The sequence below is a fragment of the Bombus pascuorum genome, chromosome 10, assembly GCF_905332965.1.
Source record: "Bombus pascuorum chromosome 10, iyBomPasc1.1, whole genome shotgun sequence".
NCBI lineage: Eukaryota > Metazoa > Arthropoda > Insecta > Hymenoptera > Apidae > Bombus > Bombus pascuorum.
The window spans coordinates 14,676,236-14,695,910 of record NC_083497.1 but is presented as its reverse complement, the minus strand read 5'-3'; the positions used below and the strand labels follow the sequence as shown (position 1 = coordinate 14,695,910).

Below are 19,675 nucleotides of genomic sequence, written 5' to 3'. Positions count from 1 at the left end.
TCAGAGCAAAATAAAAACACTACTAATAGATTTGACACAATTGTTTTAGTAATCACGTGTAATCAACTTTATTCAAATTTATTTGCATGGAAGACGTTGAGAATTTATTGTTAGATTGACGAAATCTCAGCAGCAATTTACCAATGGTATTTTTTACGAGCTGTTGAGAAGTATGTTATTAACAGTAAATTGTTACACGAGGCTCGAATGTTATTAATTCGAATGGATGAAAGTGACAAGAATACTATTGCTATCGTGTCTGTTAGTAGGTACAGACGCAGTACTATTATTTCTAGAGACATCCTGCTTGCTATTAATGTTATTCTGCTTCTTCGAACTAGTTCAATTTCACAAAAGAGGCTAGTATCAAAATATTTTTACTTGCAAATTGTAAATTTTACAACGAAAACTAAATAAGAAGGAAGAAAGAGATAGATAGGATATGAAAACATAATTTCTGTGTCATATTAATGATAGAGTTATTAGTCACTTACTAAATTTAATAAGATCTTAAAAATGCCTCCTTCCATACACAGATATAGCTGCTTAGTTTTTAAAAAATTAGATACAAAAAAGAGTTGATAAATACTATGTATACCACATCTCACTATAATGAATTAAAAATAAATAGTTAACAAACCTTAGTCAATCAATGTCATCAAAGTAGTCGAGAAAAAAGATTGTTAGTTTTCAGAAATTACAAAAAGGTTAACAGGATAAGAGAGTAATGGCGAGGGTAAGGGTGAGGGTAACGGAGAGGGTAAGGGTGAGGGTAAGGGTGAGGGTGAGCGAGAGAGAGTGGGAGAGGGAGATAGAGAGGGAGAAAGACAGTTACTCGTTCTTCGCGTACGTACTTAGGCACAGGCAGCAAATCTGCAGTTGATTAACAAGATAGTCAGTAAACTTTATTGCGAAACGCAAAGGTTTTGATTGAAAATTGGGTACAATGGAATCTAACAAGTCGGAATCGACGCCAAAGCAAGCTATGGTATACATTTGCGGAGGTACAGTTAAGATAATAAACATGAAATATTCCTAACCTCACGTTTTGTGTCGCATTAGTGTGTTCGTCACGTATTTTCGAAATAAACATAAACTTTGTGTAAATAGTGCTTTGTCCATCATAATTAATTATATCATGTTAATATTGTATAACATTACAAACTCTTTGAATCCGTTTTTTATTTCACGAAACATAAACTTTTATCAACTTATTGGTATCTTTCCATTCATAATGTGTTCCATTCATAAACTGTATATAAACTTTTGTTATATAAATATATATATAATTTGTTTGTTTTTGTAGAATGTCATCATGATAATGAAATACGCCCAAGAGATCCAATTCGATGCCGAGAATGTGGATATAGGATCATGTACAAAAAACGAACTAAAAGACGTATCCTTTTACATTTATAGAAATACACGTTAGATATTATTAAATGTTAATAATGCACTTGTGCAATGTTACTCGATACATATCACTATAGAAGATTTTAATAGTAATTATTCGTTCTATAAATACTTGCTACACTCGTTGTAGATACGTATAAACATAATATAAGCAAGTCATTTTCCTTAATGAATTTTTAGTTGTTGTGTTTGATGCACGATAAAGCAATCTATCTATTTTTCGTATAAATTATATATCGTCATTAATAAATGTAATGTAGTTATTAATAAATTATATATTTTTGCCTATATTACGGTAAATCAATCTGCTCCTTCACATACTTACACAAATTAATAAACTTTAAAACATTATGTCCTTTACATCCTTTGGGTTGCATGCTTTTAAAAAGAGCATAAAACCGCAATTGTTATGAAAGTAAAACTGTGTACTTAATTATAAATAAGTAATGTTTATTGCTACTTAAAAATACAAAAATTGGACGCGACTTGTGACTTTTTCATTGTTAAAAGATATTATTATTTTATAAAGCTACTTTTATACACAATTTGGAAACCTTTATTAACTACAAAGTCGATAAATAGGAGCCAGCAGAAAAGCTATCTGAGTCAATACTAGAAGCAACATTAACATACATCGTAGGAATACAGGCGAATTAGAAAAGAATGCTATGTACAATCAGGTACGTGCCAGGGTATATAGCAAGGGTTGGCTTCGAACTAGAAATAATAAAGCGAGAATTGAGATACTTGAGCGAGCTATCACGAATGAGGGAGGAAAGGTTCTCCAAAGGATATTGGGAGAGATTAAAGAAAACGGAATAAAAGAATCATTGGATCACACAAGTAAGAAGCAACGCAACACCAAAAGCTGGAATAAGACAAATAATAGAAGAAAACCTGCCACCGTGTCAAATATTTAATATAGGAGGAATAGAAAATAGAAACCATATATTAAGTAAACGACCCATGTACAAAGAAGTTAAGTCAAACGTATTAAGAAATAGGGAATGACCAAAAAAATGGGAAACCATTGAGAAAGAAACGTGGGAGTTGATGAACTTCATGAATGGAAGCTTGAAACTAAGGGTATCATATAGGAAGAGTAGAATCGGGAGCAATAGTTCAAAGAAGAACAAAGAACCAAATAACCCACAAACCAATAAATAAATAAATATATATATATATATATATATATATAACGATATTGAGCTATATTAGAATTCTAACTTTACTTTGGCATAATGATATGCGTAATAAGTTAAGACAGTTCAAAAATAGAAAAGATATGAAAGATGTTGTTCGACATTTATAATGTTCTTTTTAAATAGAATACAAATTATCCATACATATGTATATGTATATGTATATGTATCTCATACATCAAATTTTTCCTTCTACTACAGCATACACACTTAATCAAAATACTCGATATTTTTATCAAAAACAATTGTTTCGAAACTATTGTATTAAGCATTGTATTGTACTTGTATAATACAATACAACATAATTTATTTAACAAATAGCTATAACAAATAAGAATAAAATTATAAATTGATTTCATATATCGGAATATAAGACATTCAAATTAAATAAAAGGCCGCGTTTCTATTGGTTTCTTTATCAATGTTCGTGCTAAGAAGAGAAACTTCAAAAATTGCATTCAAAGCCGAACTCGTCTGTAATATCAAGTAATACAATTGACTGAGGAACCTTTCGCTAGGTATCTTCTATCGGGCAACCATTTCGCTCTTTTATGAAGAGTAACGGAAGTGACCATGCGGTCGCAATTTCATCAAGAACGTATTCTCTCTGGTAGGTATGCCGGTAATGCAGGTTGCCACAGTTGGATTAACACGGGAGACATCCAGCGGAGAAATAAAAAAAGAAAAAAACTGATCGAAAATGTATCCCTCTGATTGGTCGAATTTGAATTGTACGAGAAACGATTGTTGTGCGTATTCAACGTACTTACAATGTCAACGGCTAAGTAATACAGCGTGGTACTATTTGTGTACATCGAAGAAGTGATTTCTACTTACTATTATAAAAAATTAATGATAGAAATGCATTACACGCGTCATATTATCGAATTTATAGTTAAAGTTCGAATGAATTGATATTGGCAACGATACAAGTATTGTAAAATTGTAATAATCGATAGAAAGTTGTCGCGAACCTGTTGTTGGCGTGGTTTGTATACATGACGATATATTTTAATTTCTCTTAAACGAATTCTATATCAATTTAAAGATGACATCGTTATCGTTGCTGGCGAGTCACGATGAAGTGGTTCGATGTATGAATGTACACTTAAACGGAGCTTGCGAAGAAGGTTCGGTTTTCATATATTTGCTCTCTACAATGTTTTACTAGTTTATAGAAAGATATATTGAGAAGATACGAATGCCTAAGCTTTTGTATATAAATGTTTTCCATGCCCCGTATTCTTTTCCATATTTCTTGTGTTCTTTCCATTCGTGCTATAATTTAACGATGAAATTGCTATTGTAAATATGTACACAGAAAACGAAGACGACACAGTCATGTTGTTAACGTAGTTTCAAGTTAATTTACTGTATCATTTAACATCATTGTACTCGTATGTGAAACCATTTGTGACACTAGCATTAAATAAAAGATACATCCTATTTTTTATGTAGAATTTCTAAAGTTTGCTGTGAATCAAGAAGAAATGAGACAGAAATGGTTGGCATCTATACAAGAATGTCAACGTCTTCATTCAGCTTTAGAGAAATCTCATCAGGAGGCAGCTGATTTAGATAAAAAATTAAGTCACGCCAGAAGACTTCTAGACGAAGAGAAAAAGAGAAGACGAGCCGTTGAAGAACAACGAAATTCATTGGTAAATATGTTCTTTTTTCATGATTCTTAAACAGGTGACAATACATCCTCGTTACTTGTATATAGGAAAAACAAATTGCTATGGCCAGAGATCTTTTATTTAATGATGGTGGGAGAAATTTAAACGACGAAACCCGCGAGAAATTACAATTTTTGAATAACACTACGTTAAACGGTCGTCACAGTAATGTATATAATATTAAGGATGTACATCAAAATGACAAGTGAGTTTCCTTCTATTTATATAGAGTGATATTGATTGATACATAGGAAAACGTTGATTAATTATCGCTTTTAGATTAAACACTATAGCGGAGCTGGACTCCACTGGCTCTATTTTAAGTGACTTAAGTTGCTTTTCAAAGTCCGAAGATGATTTAGATATTAGTGCAATCATTCAACAAAATCACAAGAAACGTGAATGGGTAGAGCACAGACCAAGTGGTGAATATTCCACGAAAAAGCGACGTAGTACAATCGTACAAAAAGCTGCAGAATTAACTTCGTCTGATAGAATAGTAGCTACAACTACAGTGGTGATGCCAAAAGATGGCAATATCACTGCATCTTCTGTAATCGAAGCTATACCTGGGGATGAAAACATAGATCCACAAGAACCTTTACATAATTCGCGTAAAAGACGTAAAAGTGGTGATCGTAGTAAATCAAAATTGACACCCGTCGATACAAATGATATTCAAATGGATACCGCTGTAAGTTATTTTATTCGAATTAAACACATTTTTCTCTCTTCCGTGCTTCTGCAATTTCAGTTAAAATAACAGAGTGAAAATTATATTACAGCCTTCTGCGCCAAAAATAGAAGCTCTTACATCAGAATCAGATTCTGAGGGCGTTTTTAAACCTAGTCCAAACATAGGCGGATATACTTTAAATACGAAATCGGCTAGAGGGCATAGCTTTGTAGCGAAGACTGTAATTAAACCGGAAGTTTGTACACCATGTGACAAGAGGTAAAATATCTATAAGGATTCGGTTCATACCGAGAATCATAGAAATAGTTTTATAAATAACATTTTAGGATTCGATTTGGAAAGGTAGCCCTGAAATGTAAAGATTGTAAAGCTACAGCTCATATGGAATGCAAAGACTTAGTTCCATTACCGTGTGTACCTGCTGGAAATACACCTACACTACGAGGAACATCGGTAAGCTCTTGAAAATTGCGGTATCTCTGTATATATAGGTATATGATAAAAAGTGATAACAAACTATTCTTAGGGAACGATAGCAGATTATACACCGATGATCCCGCCAATGGTACCATCACTGGTTGTTCATTGCATCAACGAAATAGAATTGAGGGGAATGAGCGAACAAGGATTGTACAGGGTAAATGGCGGTTTGACGGAGGTAAAATGTCTAAAAGAGAAATTCCTTAAAGGCAAAGGTGCGCCCAATCTCTCCGATGTCGATATATCCACCATATGTTCTACCCTTAAAGATTTCCTTAGGTACGTTGATTCGAATATTTTGTTCTGTACAAGTGAAACACAATTTATTTAGTTTCTTCCTTGCTCTTAGATCGTTACGAGAACCGTTAATCACTGTCGGATTATGGGCAGACTTTGTTCGGGCAACTACTATTACCGATAAACAAGACGCTGATGCTGCTTTGTACCAAGCAATTTCCGAATTACCTCAACCTAACAGAGACACGCTTGCCTTTTTAATCTTGCACTTACAAAGAGTATCGAGTAGTCCAGAATGTAAAATGCCAATAGCTAATTTAGCTAAAGTGTTTGGGCCTACTTTGGTCGGCTATAGTTGCCAGAAACCATCGCCCAATTCTCTTCTTTCAGAGACAAGTAATCAAGTCGCTGTAAGTATTATGATAAAAAATTGAAAGGACTAAATAACGCTTGCCTGACCTTTTACTTTTCTTTTTATAGATAGTGGAAAATTTATTGAAAATTCCTTCGGATTATTGGGCAAATTTCGTTAATCCCGAAAATCAAAACAATATTGGTCCTCATAGAGCTGGCGAGTTACAGCATACACCGTCTCAGGAATCTTTACTTAAACGCAGCATTTCCCGTGGCTTCTTTAATACTCCACTCACTTCTAGGTTTGCACCTTATTATTACGTACTTTTAACTTGAAATCAATTACGTAAGATACTCATATTCGGATATTGTTACAGTCGGACATTCATGAGGAAAAACAAGAAGTACTTTGCTGCATCTCCCTCTAGAGTAGCTTACTGACAGGAATAGATATGTATTTAAATTATACTTACATCGAGATGCAAATAATTTCTAAATAATTATTGACTCCTTGAACATAAATAATTAATATTTGTTCAATGTGCAACATAATTTTTCTACGTTCTATTTAAAATTTTGTAATATTTTGACATAAAATGTATTTTTATGTAACGTATGGTACGGAATAATATTAGAACATTAGAAATAGAATATTAAAAATAAGCAAAATTAAAATGTTAATAATATATTATGTTTATATATCCTTTATGATGACTTTAAACGTGTGAAAGTATGCGGTGACGTTAACACGATACCAGTATTTCTCTGAATTGAGATTAAAATACAATTATATAGCACTAAGGCGTAATGTTATATGTGTAGAATTAAATAAATGTGATATTTTTGTTAATAACAACATTTCTAAAAATGTTCGATTCAATAAAAATACAGACCATTTTATTTCAATATAGCTTCGTTTCCTTACTTTCGTAGGTGTATAAATACACGTATCAACAAGTAACAAAAATTATAAATTTACTACTATCGGTGCCGTAAAAACAACAGATGCCTTATGCAAACTAATTGTAAGTGAACTTGAAATATATATATATATAATAAACATTAGCTTTCAGTTCGTTTACATCGTTCTTTTAAGCATTAAAATATATCTTTAATTCTGTACATATTACCGTTATCATCGTAATAACAATTGTATCACAAAGTACATGTTACATTCGAAATGATTTCTTAACCGTCTAAAACGAAGTACTTACTTTAATGGCGATGAGATTAAATTTTCTAAATACTACAATCGAAATATAAGCTTCTAAAACAATATTTATGTTATACGTTCCATTTGATCCTTTAGATTGTTTTCGTACACGATTTCTCTTTTATCTCCCAGCAATGTTCCCAGAACTGTTTCAATCTATTGTCCCCATTCGAACAAAAATGCCTAAAATCTTGTATGAGCTTTTTCTGAAACAATTCATCGCCAACTAACGTGGACGATGATTTCCATTTTCGACTAAGCATGTGATTCCACGACCAAAGGAAACCAATCTAAACAGATGAGAGAATTCATTTCTCTAACAACTTCTTACTAATTATACTAATTATACAGATTACCTACCCTCTTATCCTTGTTGTAGTCATCTTTATTCTTGCCGCTAACGTGTCTCGTAATGTAAGCTTCATGAGGGCTGGGTTGATCAGAATGAATTGGATATCCCTTTTGACCTGTGTTTCGTCTCACTATGTTGGTAGCAGTTCGAGAACGTGATCTTGTATTTATCGTAGATGGAATCAGTATGAATGCATTGCCGGTCATATGAACGTACTGGTGATCGTTTTCAGTGCTTTCTATTAGACATGGAACAAAGCCAAATCTTTGTACAATTGTCTCTTGAAAAAGAAAGAGTCTTTGTGCGTAGGTTGCTTCTCGAAATTCTGGAATCAAGAACCATCGATAGCCATTGGATTGATCATTGATAAACATTCGTTCTTTAATTAGCGCTTTAATTCGCGTCGATGCCGAGAACAAACCTTCGAAAAGATGCCGTTTGTTTGCCATAAGACACTCTGTATTTAATGGTATAAAAATAGGCCCCCTTAAAGGATCACTTTTTAAAGTGAACGGTAATGCTAATAGATCGCTTGGGATAGGAACCATTTGAATTCCGCACATTTGAGCCTTACGTTGCCACACAAATATCTTCCGAGATTGAAATCCAAACGTGTAGTAGTTATATTTCGAAATATGAACTCGCTTTAGATCACAAAAGATATATACTTACAAGGTCAGCGACTATACTACCAGACGATGCAACCCATTGTACCACTAGTTCGTAAGAATGATCTACTTTGTATATCGATTGATATCTTAGATGTCCCCATTCGATTCTATCGCTTCTATTGTTTATGTCTATATCTAGATGAGTATGTTTGTATGACGGAACTAACAGGCAAAGTGAATAATACAAGTGAATTAATGGAAAATACGTGAACACCAAAAGTTAACACTACAAGAAGTATAAAAAATTACCTTGCCATTCTCCATGCTCATCCGCCATGTCGGCTATGTCTAACTCGTCTTTAAGAAACGGCGCTACGTTTGATTCGTCTACGGTAGTAGTATCGCAGCTGGGTATAGTCATTGGAGATGACATCAGGGGGAATGATCCTGGCGAGGATGGTTCACACCAGCCTTTGGGTGCCCTTATTTCGACCTCTACCCATTCGTTCTCAAAGCTTTGCAAATTACCCAGTGGCGAGAAATAATCGCCAGCTTAAAGATAGTAGGAAAAATTATACAAACAATAAACAACGAATTAATATATAATTAATATACAATAATTTCCCTTACCTCTTTGATTTTCTTTATCTTGTACTATGTGATACAAATAAAATCCTAGGATGAATGGTTTAGAAAAATCTCCGGATGCATGGCATATGAGCTTGTCTTGTATCATACCCTAGATGAAAGTATATTATAAAAATACATAGAACCAATAACTTCACTGTTACGTCGCGCGAGATGGTCCGTGCGACGTCCCTTACGGTCTGACCGCCAAGGCCTTACCCCTCGTTACACTGATTCGTTATGTCTATACGCGATAAACCCAAGGAACCACCATAAACCGAATCTTTTTAGCTTAACTTCTATTCATGTATTTTCGGTTTATGGATGGTCCTTTAAACGGTCCTTGGGTTTATTGCACGCTCTTACTAATTACGGAGAAAGCGGATGTGTCCAGCGAAATAACTGGCTTTCCCTGGAACAAGGACACCCATGAGCCGACGAAGTCAAACAATTCCTGTCTACGCAACAATTACAATACATATTATATAACTGTAAACTACAGTTGTATTCAAAAACAAACAGCCCTATTATCCCACAAGAAATAAGGGGATCGCCCTGCTCGTGGTGTCGATTCTTATAATCGTAACGGGAATTTACGACTGGACGAAGAAACATTCACTGTACAATAACAACGTTATTCTTACGTTCATGATATTGATGGCACTCTCCACTGTTACTCCTCCTTCTATGTGATTATTTAACCATTGCACTGCATCTGCGCTAACAAATGTTTGGCTCGGAAGAGATGGGTGATGTGTGAGGAATCCAACGCCGTTTTGCGGGTGTTTCATTGCTTCTAGAATTTCGTTATTTGACGCGGTGTTCTTTAACTTTGTCAATTCCATGTTGGTACTACTAGTAACGAAATTGAAATAATTAATATAACGTTAACGTATGCAAACGATTTATGCGGATGCGTGTGAGATGAAACTCGACGTATAGTTTACCTATCTTCGTTAGAATCGAAATGGTCTTGCTGTTGCTCGAGTGAAAGGGGCAACACAGCTTCGCTGGCAGGTGAGATTCGGCCCCTATCCATCACTTTGGAACCTGATCTAACAAAACGAGTGAAATCAATTAATCGCATGGTGATTGTATCATCACAGTGGTGTATGGCAGAGAAACAGAGCAATAGAGAAAATTAAGCAATGTATAGTGTGAAAAGCAACAAAATTTGCATCTGCATAATACTATTTATTTTCTTTTTCAAACAAAAGTATAAGATAGAATGGCCTGTATATAGATAGAATATGTATGCACATACAAAGGGTAAGGATAGAACCAATATCTTGATACTTAAACGTGAGAATCGATAGCTTAATTCATGCTTCGGTATCGTAATATAGATGCACATACATATCTTGCTGTCAACGGCAAATATTTAAATTTAACGTTAAGTTGAAGAAATTTAAAAGATTAAAACACCAACCTGTTTGGCACGTGGCGAGGAGTGTCGAGGCACGTGCGGGCAGTCGCAGCGGTATTCACTACATGCCTCTCCTGTACAGAGAACCCCGTCACTCCCTCACTCACTACCAATTTTTTTTTCTACCATACAGAGTATTTGTACAATTGTAAATCACATTCTTGGAAATTTTCTGTAACATTTTACCATTACCTATGATGAAATAAATGGTACAAATGCTCTGTATCTCATTTTTGCTAAATGATGAAAAGAAGGATGAAAGCAGCTGAAAAGTATAGAATGGGAGATATGTACAAAGATCGTACTGAAACATTTACAAATACAGCTCTCTTCTATTCCGAGCACACCCTTCCCAGAAATTTGAATCAAAGGTATCTTTGTGTTGTTCATCACCAGAGTAGAAGCGTTGTAATATCTTAAAGCGAATAACGCAATATCGATTGAATAATATGGAATTTATGGAGGCCAGCCTCCTTAATGCTACGTAATAATTGTTTGTACAACACGTACACACGAATCTTTACCGTTTCGCCGGCATCGTTTTGTAAAACATGCAGATGTGCGGTTTGTCGGGAATTATGTGCGGTATTGGTTTCAATGTGCGTACTCGTACAAAACTATATAACTCATAAAAAACTGAAACTGAATGGGCAGAGCTGCACAAATTTTTCTACGTTTTTTTTTTTTTTTTTTAAATATACAATAAATATAATTTCGATGCCTTATCATTTATTGTATCGATAAATGATATCGAAATACGTATCGAATGAAACTCCATAAAGACTGGAATTATAATTCCAGCAAAAGCAATTCGATTTTCGATCATTTTGTATGATTGTATCAACAGCAAATATAATTATTCGTGTCGTATATAAACAATTTAAAGCAGTTAATATTTAGTAATTAAACCGATGCGGCACAGAAGCGAACAAGCAAAATGAAAAGGTGGTATCAAACATCAAATTTCAATGGACATTTCGTTGCAAGATGCAATAGGTTGCAAGCTATACTATTACATTTGCCAAAGCAACAATGCCGAAATCATCAATCTAAGCTTATTCAAACCTTGGTCTCGGTTTCTCTGGTAGACGATTGCTTCCGAGTCGCTCCCTGAAGGGAGAGCTGCCGACTAGATTGGTCTGAAAAGCATGATGAATAGTATGGGTAACTGTAAATGTATGAACAAGCTCATGATCATGAGGTAGTATATCACCGGTCTGTTTCATTATGTAATGCATTGTTAACATTCTATTCGGGGAGCATTATTACATCGACGAAGAGAGAAGAAGATAAATAAAATGTTGGCGTTCTGCATTACACAAAAGCTTGCTAAAAAAAATCATGTGCGCATTCAAGGCAGATATCAAGCATGGTTGCATTGTGTAATACGTTGTGTAAAGCTGTCTGAATGTTCTGACAAACTTGCTGTTAGAATCTAACATTACTAAAGAACTGGATGTAACTGGTATATAAAGATTAAAATGAAAAAAAAAAGAAAAAAAAAAAAAAAGAAAAGAGAAAAGAACGTCAAGAATTCATGGGTGTCCGCCCTTATTGCCAAAGGAGGCGTCCTATATATTCTGAGATCGATGGATAGAGATGATAATGATTTCATTGACATCCGGATCAGCGTACTGAGGCTACAGGATGCGAGGATGTACCTGGTTAGTGAGGACAATCAGGCTCGTGCTGTGCCTGCGTCTGGTCAAGTGAGAGGCAGGATCTCTCTGGGAAACACCACCTAGAGTCGAAGGATTCTGAAACATATCATGCTAAATGCCCTCTCCTAACATTCCACTCATCTATTTCTACCTACGATTACGTGTGATATATATCTCTCTCGTGTGACAGTGTAATTTTGACATTGACACCCGCCAGCTCTAAATACTAGTTCAGAGTTTGTTATTTGAAAATAATTAGTATCTGTACGTAATAAAAAAAAAAAAAAATATCGTCAAATTCGAGTAGGTAATAGCCACTGTAAGTGATTTATCGAGTGCCGAATAAGCTTGTGAAAAAATCGTGCTCCTTTTTTTTAAACTTAAATTAACCCTCGTGTTACTGTTTGTTCCATCCTGCATATTTAGTACACCACTGAAAGAAACACGCTATAAATTACAATGGCACTGCGTTGAAACTCTTGCAAAACAAAAATTGCGAAATAAAGAAAAACAAAGGAGAATTACAACTCTTGATATTAAACGAACTAATCGATATTCGAAACTAACAAAAGCACCAAAATTGCGTTACTTAGGCGTCGTACATCAGGCATGCGACAGTCAATTCTAGAGTGCAAAAGTACAGCGCAATATGGTACAAAATAGATCGTTAGTTAAACCCAAAGTAACGTAATGTTCTAGTTTAGACGAAAAACAGGATATAATAGCGAAACATCTGTCAATTGGATTTTACTCAAGGTTCCCCTTTTCAATAATTTCAATCGATTTAAAATGTTTATGTTTTACATCGTTCAATTCCCATAAACTGAAAAATCAGGCTATGACGTTATATATTGAAAAAGATTTTATGCAAAAGTTACCCAATTTTTGTTGGGATTCGGGCGGCGTATTTTATTCGGCCACAGCTCGATGAACCGTAAAAATCCGTCCAAGAGAGACACTTGTTCGGAAATGGTGAGAGGTGTATATATATCGCATCTTGATGATCCCTCTAAAAATTTTCGAGTCGCCGAATTGTGCAAAGGAAGTAAAAACACGCGAAATCTCCAGTATTTAAGCGCCTAGAAATATTTAACGATCTCAGAAAAAATTGAAATAATATACGATACAAATCTTACCTCTACTAAAGCGAAATCAGTATGGCCCCTGGTACAGATGTAATGATCCAAGTAGTTCCAATTGTAATTTTCAAGCTTCTCCGTTGTAAAAGATACCCATGATACTTCGTACGTGTCGTGATGAGGTGCGTGAAATCGATAAAGATAATGAATATTGAACGGAGGGTAAGGATGCCTGTAAGGATACATTCAAATATTCTCTCTTTACTTCTCATTAATTTGTAACGCAATTTCTCACCTTGGCCGATATCTTGTTACTGTTATACAATTATCGAATAAAGATATTTTGTGAAATATTCTCCCAATGCTTAGCAAATATTCCTCCTTCGGTTCTGATTCTGTTTGCCGTCCCCGCATTACAGAGCTTATTGCAGGGACAGCATTACTACCGGGTGTATGGCTCTGATTTTGATTATTTTGCGGTAAAATAATTAATTGAAAACCCTTGATTAAGAGAAGAAAAGAAGAGAAAGATAAAGAAGGAAAGAAAGAAAAAAGGGGGGAAAAAAAGAGAAAGAAAATAAACATAGTTACACAGAATTGCACACATACGGGAAAAGATCACGTTTGAAGGCATGATTGGCATAATACCTGTGCTAATCGTTGCGACACAAGCTCCTTAAATACTTCGGCAGTTGTTAAAGGTTTTTTATATATTGCTCGTTGTTGAGCAAAATCTGTATTAACGTCGTCAGGCAATAGATTATAGTCTGACACAACGTAGTCGTTTTGTAAACTCCTTTTATCGGGAAAATAATCTGTAGTAATTGGCAAACATGCTGGGATTGTCAATGATTTCCAATCAACACCTACAAAATAAGATGCTGGATATATATGAAAAATGCAATTTGCATCTTAGACCGCTTCAAATGAATAAATAAATGAACTACTTTTAATATATAATGTTAATTTTCGTGACTACGTAAGTACTAAATCTAGGTATTATGCAGCAGTTAATGCAAAAATACACAGATATAATACACAGGAGAAATTTTCACAAAATTATTGTACAAGTGCAAGTACATATTAAATAATTTATGCATCCCAAACAAAGATAGTGATTATATTAGTATTACAATATGTGTTACCGGTATATGAAATCCAAGATGACCATGATTTAGTACTAAAGCATGCAATGCAAGAAGTATTATTTGTAACGTAATTCAATGAATTCTCGAGATAGTTTGTTACAAAGCATAACAAACTAAGTTTTTGAAAATAATATCGAAGGAGACGAACGTGTATGGATAATCGGAACAAATATACCGCGTCAACGATAATTACATAACAGAAGAAGATACTTCGATTATTCCCATAAAATTACATTTCTATACGTTATTAGTAAATAATATCAAATATCGTACTACTACTTATTACTAGTAATATAAGTAAGTGCGATCTTAAAGCGAGATGATAGAGTGGAAGGATTATAAAGCAGATGAGAGAATGTTTGAAGAATATATGATATATAAAATTCATAGTACATGTAGAGAATCGGAAGAAATTAGAATTTTGAACAGTGCAAATATTTTATGAAACAAGTAGAGATAAGAAATAAGAAATAACAAAAGAATTCTATGTAGGTGTATAAATAATCGTAATGGTAACAAATATTTAATAGATTATTTATAGAAATTATTTTGGAATTACTTTTTCGCAACAGAGGACATACATGCATAGAAGAATCATAAAGACTAGAGCTATGAAGAACAAAAGTTACTACAAATTTAATGCCCTGGAAAGAAAGAAAAAAAAAGAAAAAAAAAAGAAAAAAAAAGAAAGAAAAAAGGAAAGAATGTGTACCATAACCGAATCAACCCCCAATAACGTATGGCGCTAACCTATGATTGCTGTTTAATGTGACATCATAGTTGTACATCACACACGCGTCAATGCGTCCAGCGTTGCATCCCAATAAGACGTACCATAGCATGGAAATAAATGTAATAATAATATTATTCATATAGATGATCGATGAGCCTCAAAAATAAATATGAATATGTCCAAGAATGAAAATACTTCTTATGCATGATGATCGTGTGACTGTGTATTAAACTTTCGTTCATTTCTACTTGGAAAGCAATATCTTTCCCTGAAATTTGTATCAACTATTTTCATTCTTTAAGAAATTATGTTTCAAAATTATATCGATTAATCCTTCTTGGTATTAAGTATGAATGATAAGAATGAATTTGTGCATCGATTGAATAATTTATAATATTACACCTACATTATTTTACTTATGTATGCCTTTATTGTTCTCCTAAAATTGCCAAGAAGCATTATACATCCGCAATTAATTGTCTAATATTCTGTACCACATGAATTAATCGTTTGCTTAATTAGAAATCCTTTCAAAATTCTTTCTTCAAACTGTAAACTCATTTTATGATAATTTTTGGACAACTTGTGAATAATAATATGGCTAATGTTGTTATTTGGATATGTTATAAAATATTATTTGCCAGTAGTTATATAGTATATTTATGTTGTAAATGTCGCTTTATTAGAATATATGCAAACCTGTTGTTAGCGCCGGTGTCCATTCCTGTTCACCAGTAGCACCCCATAACAATGTCAAAGACTTATTGCCTGACGTAGAGGATATCGGATTCCCACTTTTATCAGCGCTTGATAGTAAAAGATTTAATCTCTGCGGTTTATTCTTTGTGTCTATGAAAAACACAGTTGCGGTGCTGTATTATATTAATACACGACTGTATGTATTTTATATGAAATACTAACGATCTTGAAACTGATTTGAATTAGAGACGTCGTTATGTTCCATAGGGGAACCACTTATAGTGGAAGTAGCATCAGATTGTGATTCTGAACACATGTGCGTTGGCACAGCTTGATAATGATGCTGCTGTATAAGAACACCTGTTGGCCCTACGATATTAGTTGAATTTAAACGATTATGTAATTTCTTTTCTTTATTAGTAATTACCTTTAGGAAAAATATGTGTCCATCTTCGTCTGTTACTAGTTAATTTAATTGTAACGTGAGATGGATCAAAAGGATTAATAAGTGCCCTACTAGGCCTAATAGTCGCAGGTTGAGATATTGTATTTGTGGGGCTTCCAGCACTACCAACAACCGGCCTAAATGGCGGTGATATTTCTGAATCGGTTAAATCGCTTTTTACCGATATCCTCGATTCTACGTAACATATAATTGTTAAATACGATTATATCTCGATATCTTATCAACGCTTATAATTTGTACAAGTAATTTCGATACATACCATTGACTTCTCCATTGGATTCACTACTAGTTACGTCGTCTGTTCTAGAAGGTATCAAGATTGCTGCGCTTCTTGTTGCAGCTGGAGGTGTGTGAGATTCAGGTGGTGGGTGATGTATATCAGGATCTGACATTTTTCTTTTCAGAAGTTTCAATATATGCGCGTTATTATGTGTTTCCATGCTGGCAACGCTTGTCTTCTTAGTTCTTGTCGTAACTCGTTGCAAACTACTTATAGAAAATTTTAAACTGGAACATCTGGCGTTAAAGTTTCGGCATTTAACTTAATATTGAATTTACCTTGATGTATGGACCGAAGGTAATTGAAAGACTTGCGCATCGTATGCATCATAGTCGAACAAAGTATTGTGTAAACATTCCTTTGCATCTTCTTGTAAAAGCTTATTTTTACACTGCAATTTTCCAGTTTCTGCTGATTGTTTTGACACCCTCTGAGGAAGTTTTATACGAGGTATAAATGTTGAATAAGGAATTTTTTTATTTGTCGAATAAAAACTGAGATTAATCCAGTGCGGCATGCTATAGTCATCGGGCGCATTAACAGATGTATCCTTATTGTGAAACTAAAATTATATCACAAATATTAATATTTATAACATCATTACCAAATGCTATATAATATTTTCATAAGCATAAATACCTTTAATAAAGGTACCGCATGTAACGGTTGTTCTCCGACACACACCAAATCACTACCAACTCCGTTATCAATAATTCTTTGTTTTGTAACATTCGTTAACTCTCTGTCAACTTCGAAAACACCTACGCCAGGTGTAATCACCACCGATAACTGACCAGTTCTATCAAAACTACGATCCAGATAATGTTTCTCAAACACTGTAAGCGAGCTAAATTAAGCGAAATACTTTGTAATAAATTAAGCTATATGTATACATGCGCGCGTGTTTAAATATTACCGTTTAAAGACATGTTCAGTACTTCTAAAAAGTTGCCCTGTGCAGCTGTTGAATTTACTGCTTTTGGTATAGAGACACCTGATTTTTGATGATATTCTAATACAATCTTTTGATAGTCTGTGAACAGTTTACGTAATTGTACCAACACGTTACTCCAATCTTCAAATCTTTCATTTTGAACTACCACCCTGTAGAAATCTTCATAAAATCTTCCCCTATAATCATGTTGTAAACATTCACGCATGTGATTCGGAAATTCTTCCAGACTGTTAGCATTATAAAACGTTCTTGAGAATAGAACGATCGTTACTTCATGATTACTGCCATTCTTTTTCCATTTTTGAAATAAATCAGCTAAAAACCCATTAACAGCCTTTTCAAAATATAAGTCACCGTGAATGTCAAAATCCCACATTTCTGAACTCATTTGAATAAAAAGATACACCATACTGGTCGAAGAACGAAACACGACCTAAAAGATAAATTTTTAAGAGACAATTTTATATATACTTCCTTTTACCACCATGTTCAAATGCAAACCTTAGTATCATTAGTTATAACACCACAAGCGACTCTGTCACCCTGCGACCACATTTCGTATACTTGACATCTGATGCTGCCTCCACAGAACTCAATCTTCTTGTTCATATATACGCAAGTATTGACCTAATAAATAAATTTATATTTAACTTGGCAAAAATACTTGGATACAAGTTGAAAAATAAACAATATCCATTCTACCAAGCTATTTTTCAGACGCCACATTTCACTACGACCCAGATACTGGTCTTTGAAGGTAAGTTCAATGGAATCCAAAGCTACATCGTCTGGATTAACAACATTCATATATACGTCTGCAAATGTTCTTAACTGAAACATTGTGGCTACATTGTTCTCCACGCTAATTGTCTCCCTTCCTTGTAAATCTTCTTTAAATGATGTGACTTGAAGGAGCAGACGACTAAATTCAACCTCCGGGTGATAAATTTCAACAACATCTCCAGTTTTTATACTAGGGTGATCTTTTGGATTGATTATTAAATCCTCTTCGCTAAAGGTCTTTTGGTGAACTATCAATTTATACAGCTTCATTTTTAAGCCATTACTTCTTTCATCATAGATCTAACCATAACATGTCATAGAATAGAATCCTACAATGCGATACGCTATATAGAATATTTCTTTTGTATGTATAAATCTAATGTAAAAAATTACATACATTAAGATGAACAAACAACGACTTACTTATCCATTTTCTACTCGGTATGAAACATTTCTACGATATATTTAAAATAAGTATTGGATCCGAAACATAATATTTATATATACATATATATTATCAATGACACGCTATTAAGATAATGTAAATTAATTATAATAAATATTCCACTAAGCTACTACTATGCTTTATAGAAATTTCAAGATCCTTCCCTCTTCCAGCTTTATCCCCTACTGTTATCATATGAAGTTCGTTCACATTGTCTTACTTCATTCAAATCTCAAATAACAAATAAACGTTGGCACTGTACACAGGGGATTAAGAATTAACATTAAACTCAACGACCATATTTTTAATATGCTTTATTCTTTAGAATCTTGGTAACAGGTTTCGTTTTATACAAGAATGTCACTAGCCATTAGTATTTCTCATACGATCAATATGGTTTGGTTTATTCATCGGTCGAATATGTACACTTTAGGTTATACACGTTGATGTAAAAGTCAGATGACAAACGAATGACATCACATGTATATGTAAATGAATAAAATTATGTATTGTTTCATGAACAAAGAAACAGATTTGTGAGAAAAATAATTAAGTTTTATGAAACAAATAAAAGAAGAAAGAAAGATTGTGGAGAACAAATCCGCTGTACTTTACGGATAAATTAACCGTAGATAGATGAATTTAAATTATATATAAATCAAGCAAATCCTTTAACAAATTATTGATATCAAAATATTTTAATGTCGCACAGACTTGTGTAAGTAGTGCTTAAGGCCTGTGATGAATTTGTATACCATATTTCAGGTAACATAGTCATTTAAATATCTAGAAAATGAGTCTAACATACTAACACAAAGTAATAATTTAATGAAAATGTAATATAAGTGGTTCAACTGTGATATAACAATTTAGAGGGTCGAAAAATTATGTAATAATTTCCTTGAAAAAGGAATTTCTAAATTCTACGTTATCATATAGTATCATTATCCTAACATAGATTTCATCAATCTTGTCCAATAACATATACTGTATATAAAAACAGGTTTAGTAAATGAAAATCATATCTAAGTTAAAATAAAATTATATCGTGAAAAAGGTTAACGGAATCTTGTCGTATTTAAATCAAATTTTCTAAGATATTGAGAAGCAGTTACGCAGTTGCGTCAAATTGTAA

The 19,675-nt window shown here is 33.7% G+C and overlaps 3 protein-coding genes across 18 annotated transcripts in view; 2 read left to right on the top strand and 1 right to left on the bottom strand.

Annotated features, from left to right (window-relative positions):
* Positions 1-818: 818 nt before the first annotated feature.
* LOC132911115 (DNA-directed RNA polymerases I, II, and III subunit RPABC4) overlaps positions 819-19,675 on the top strand; it is a 142,729-nt gene continuing 123,872 nt past the window's right edge. Inside the window, exons 1-3 of the mRNA XM_060967520.1 lie at positions 819-1,004; positions 1,307-1,399; positions 1,594-1,628. Of these exons, the coding sequence (XP_060823503.1) occupies positions 947-1,004; positions 1,307-1,399; positions 1,594-1,616 (174 nt within the window). The 5' untranslated portion in view covers positions 819-946 and the 3' untranslated portion in view covers positions 1,617-1,628. The remainder of the gene's footprint in view (positions 1,005-1,306; positions 1,400-1,593; positions 1,629-19,675) is intronic.
* Positions 3,358-6,968, top strand: LOC132911220 (rac GTPase-activating protein 1). Its single transcript, XM_060967688.1, has 10 exons — positions 3,358-3,745; positions 4,074-4,276; positions 4,342-4,499; positions 4,574-4,988; positions 5,080-5,249; positions 5,318-5,444; positions 5,518-5,750; positions 5,821-6,118; positions 6,189-6,364; positions 6,440-6,968. Exons 1-10 carry the CDS (start codon positions 3,664-3,666, stop codon positions 6,501-6,503), a joined length of 1,926 nt encoding a protein of 641 aa, XP_060823671.1. The 5' UTR covers positions 3,358-3,663; the 3' UTR covers positions 6,504-6,968.
* Positions 6,169-19,089, bottom strand: LOC132911219 (GATOR complex protein Iml1). Of its 16 annotated transcripts, XM_060967673.1 has the most exons (26): positions 18,493-19,088; positions 18,015-18,424; positions 17,814-17,939; positions 17,274-17,745; positions 16,997-17,193; positions 16,636-16,919; positions 16,337-16,566; positions 16,039-16,251; positions 15,834-15,980; positions 15,612-15,761; positions 14,930-14,938; positions 13,680-13,897; positions 13,327-13,532; positions 13,089-13,263; positions 12,831-13,031; positions 11,953-12,048; positions 11,357-11,430; positions 9,813-9,920; positions 9,510-9,720; positions 8,869-8,977; positions 8,548-8,790; positions 8,300-8,460; positions 8,049-8,217; positions 7,636-7,952; positions 7,337-7,565; positions 6,169-7,249 (listed from the first exon to the last, which is right to left on the bottom strand). In XM_060967673.1, the coding sequence occupies exons 2-25, from the start codon at positions 18,363-18,365 to the stop codon at positions 7,368-7,370; spliced, it is 4,665 nt and encodes a 1,554-aa protein (XP_060823656.1). In that variant the 5' UTR covers positions 18,366-18,424; positions 18,493-19,088; the 3' UTR covers positions 6,169-7,249; positions 7,337-7,367. The 16 variants fall into 16 exon arrangements, with proteins under 16 accessions (XP_060823656.1, XP_060823663.1, XP_060823653.1 ...); XM_060967680.1 differs by having other exon boundaries at positions 6,169-7,565; positions 15,834-15,971; positions 18,493-19,089; XM_060967670.1 differs by having other exon boundaries at positions 6,169-7,565.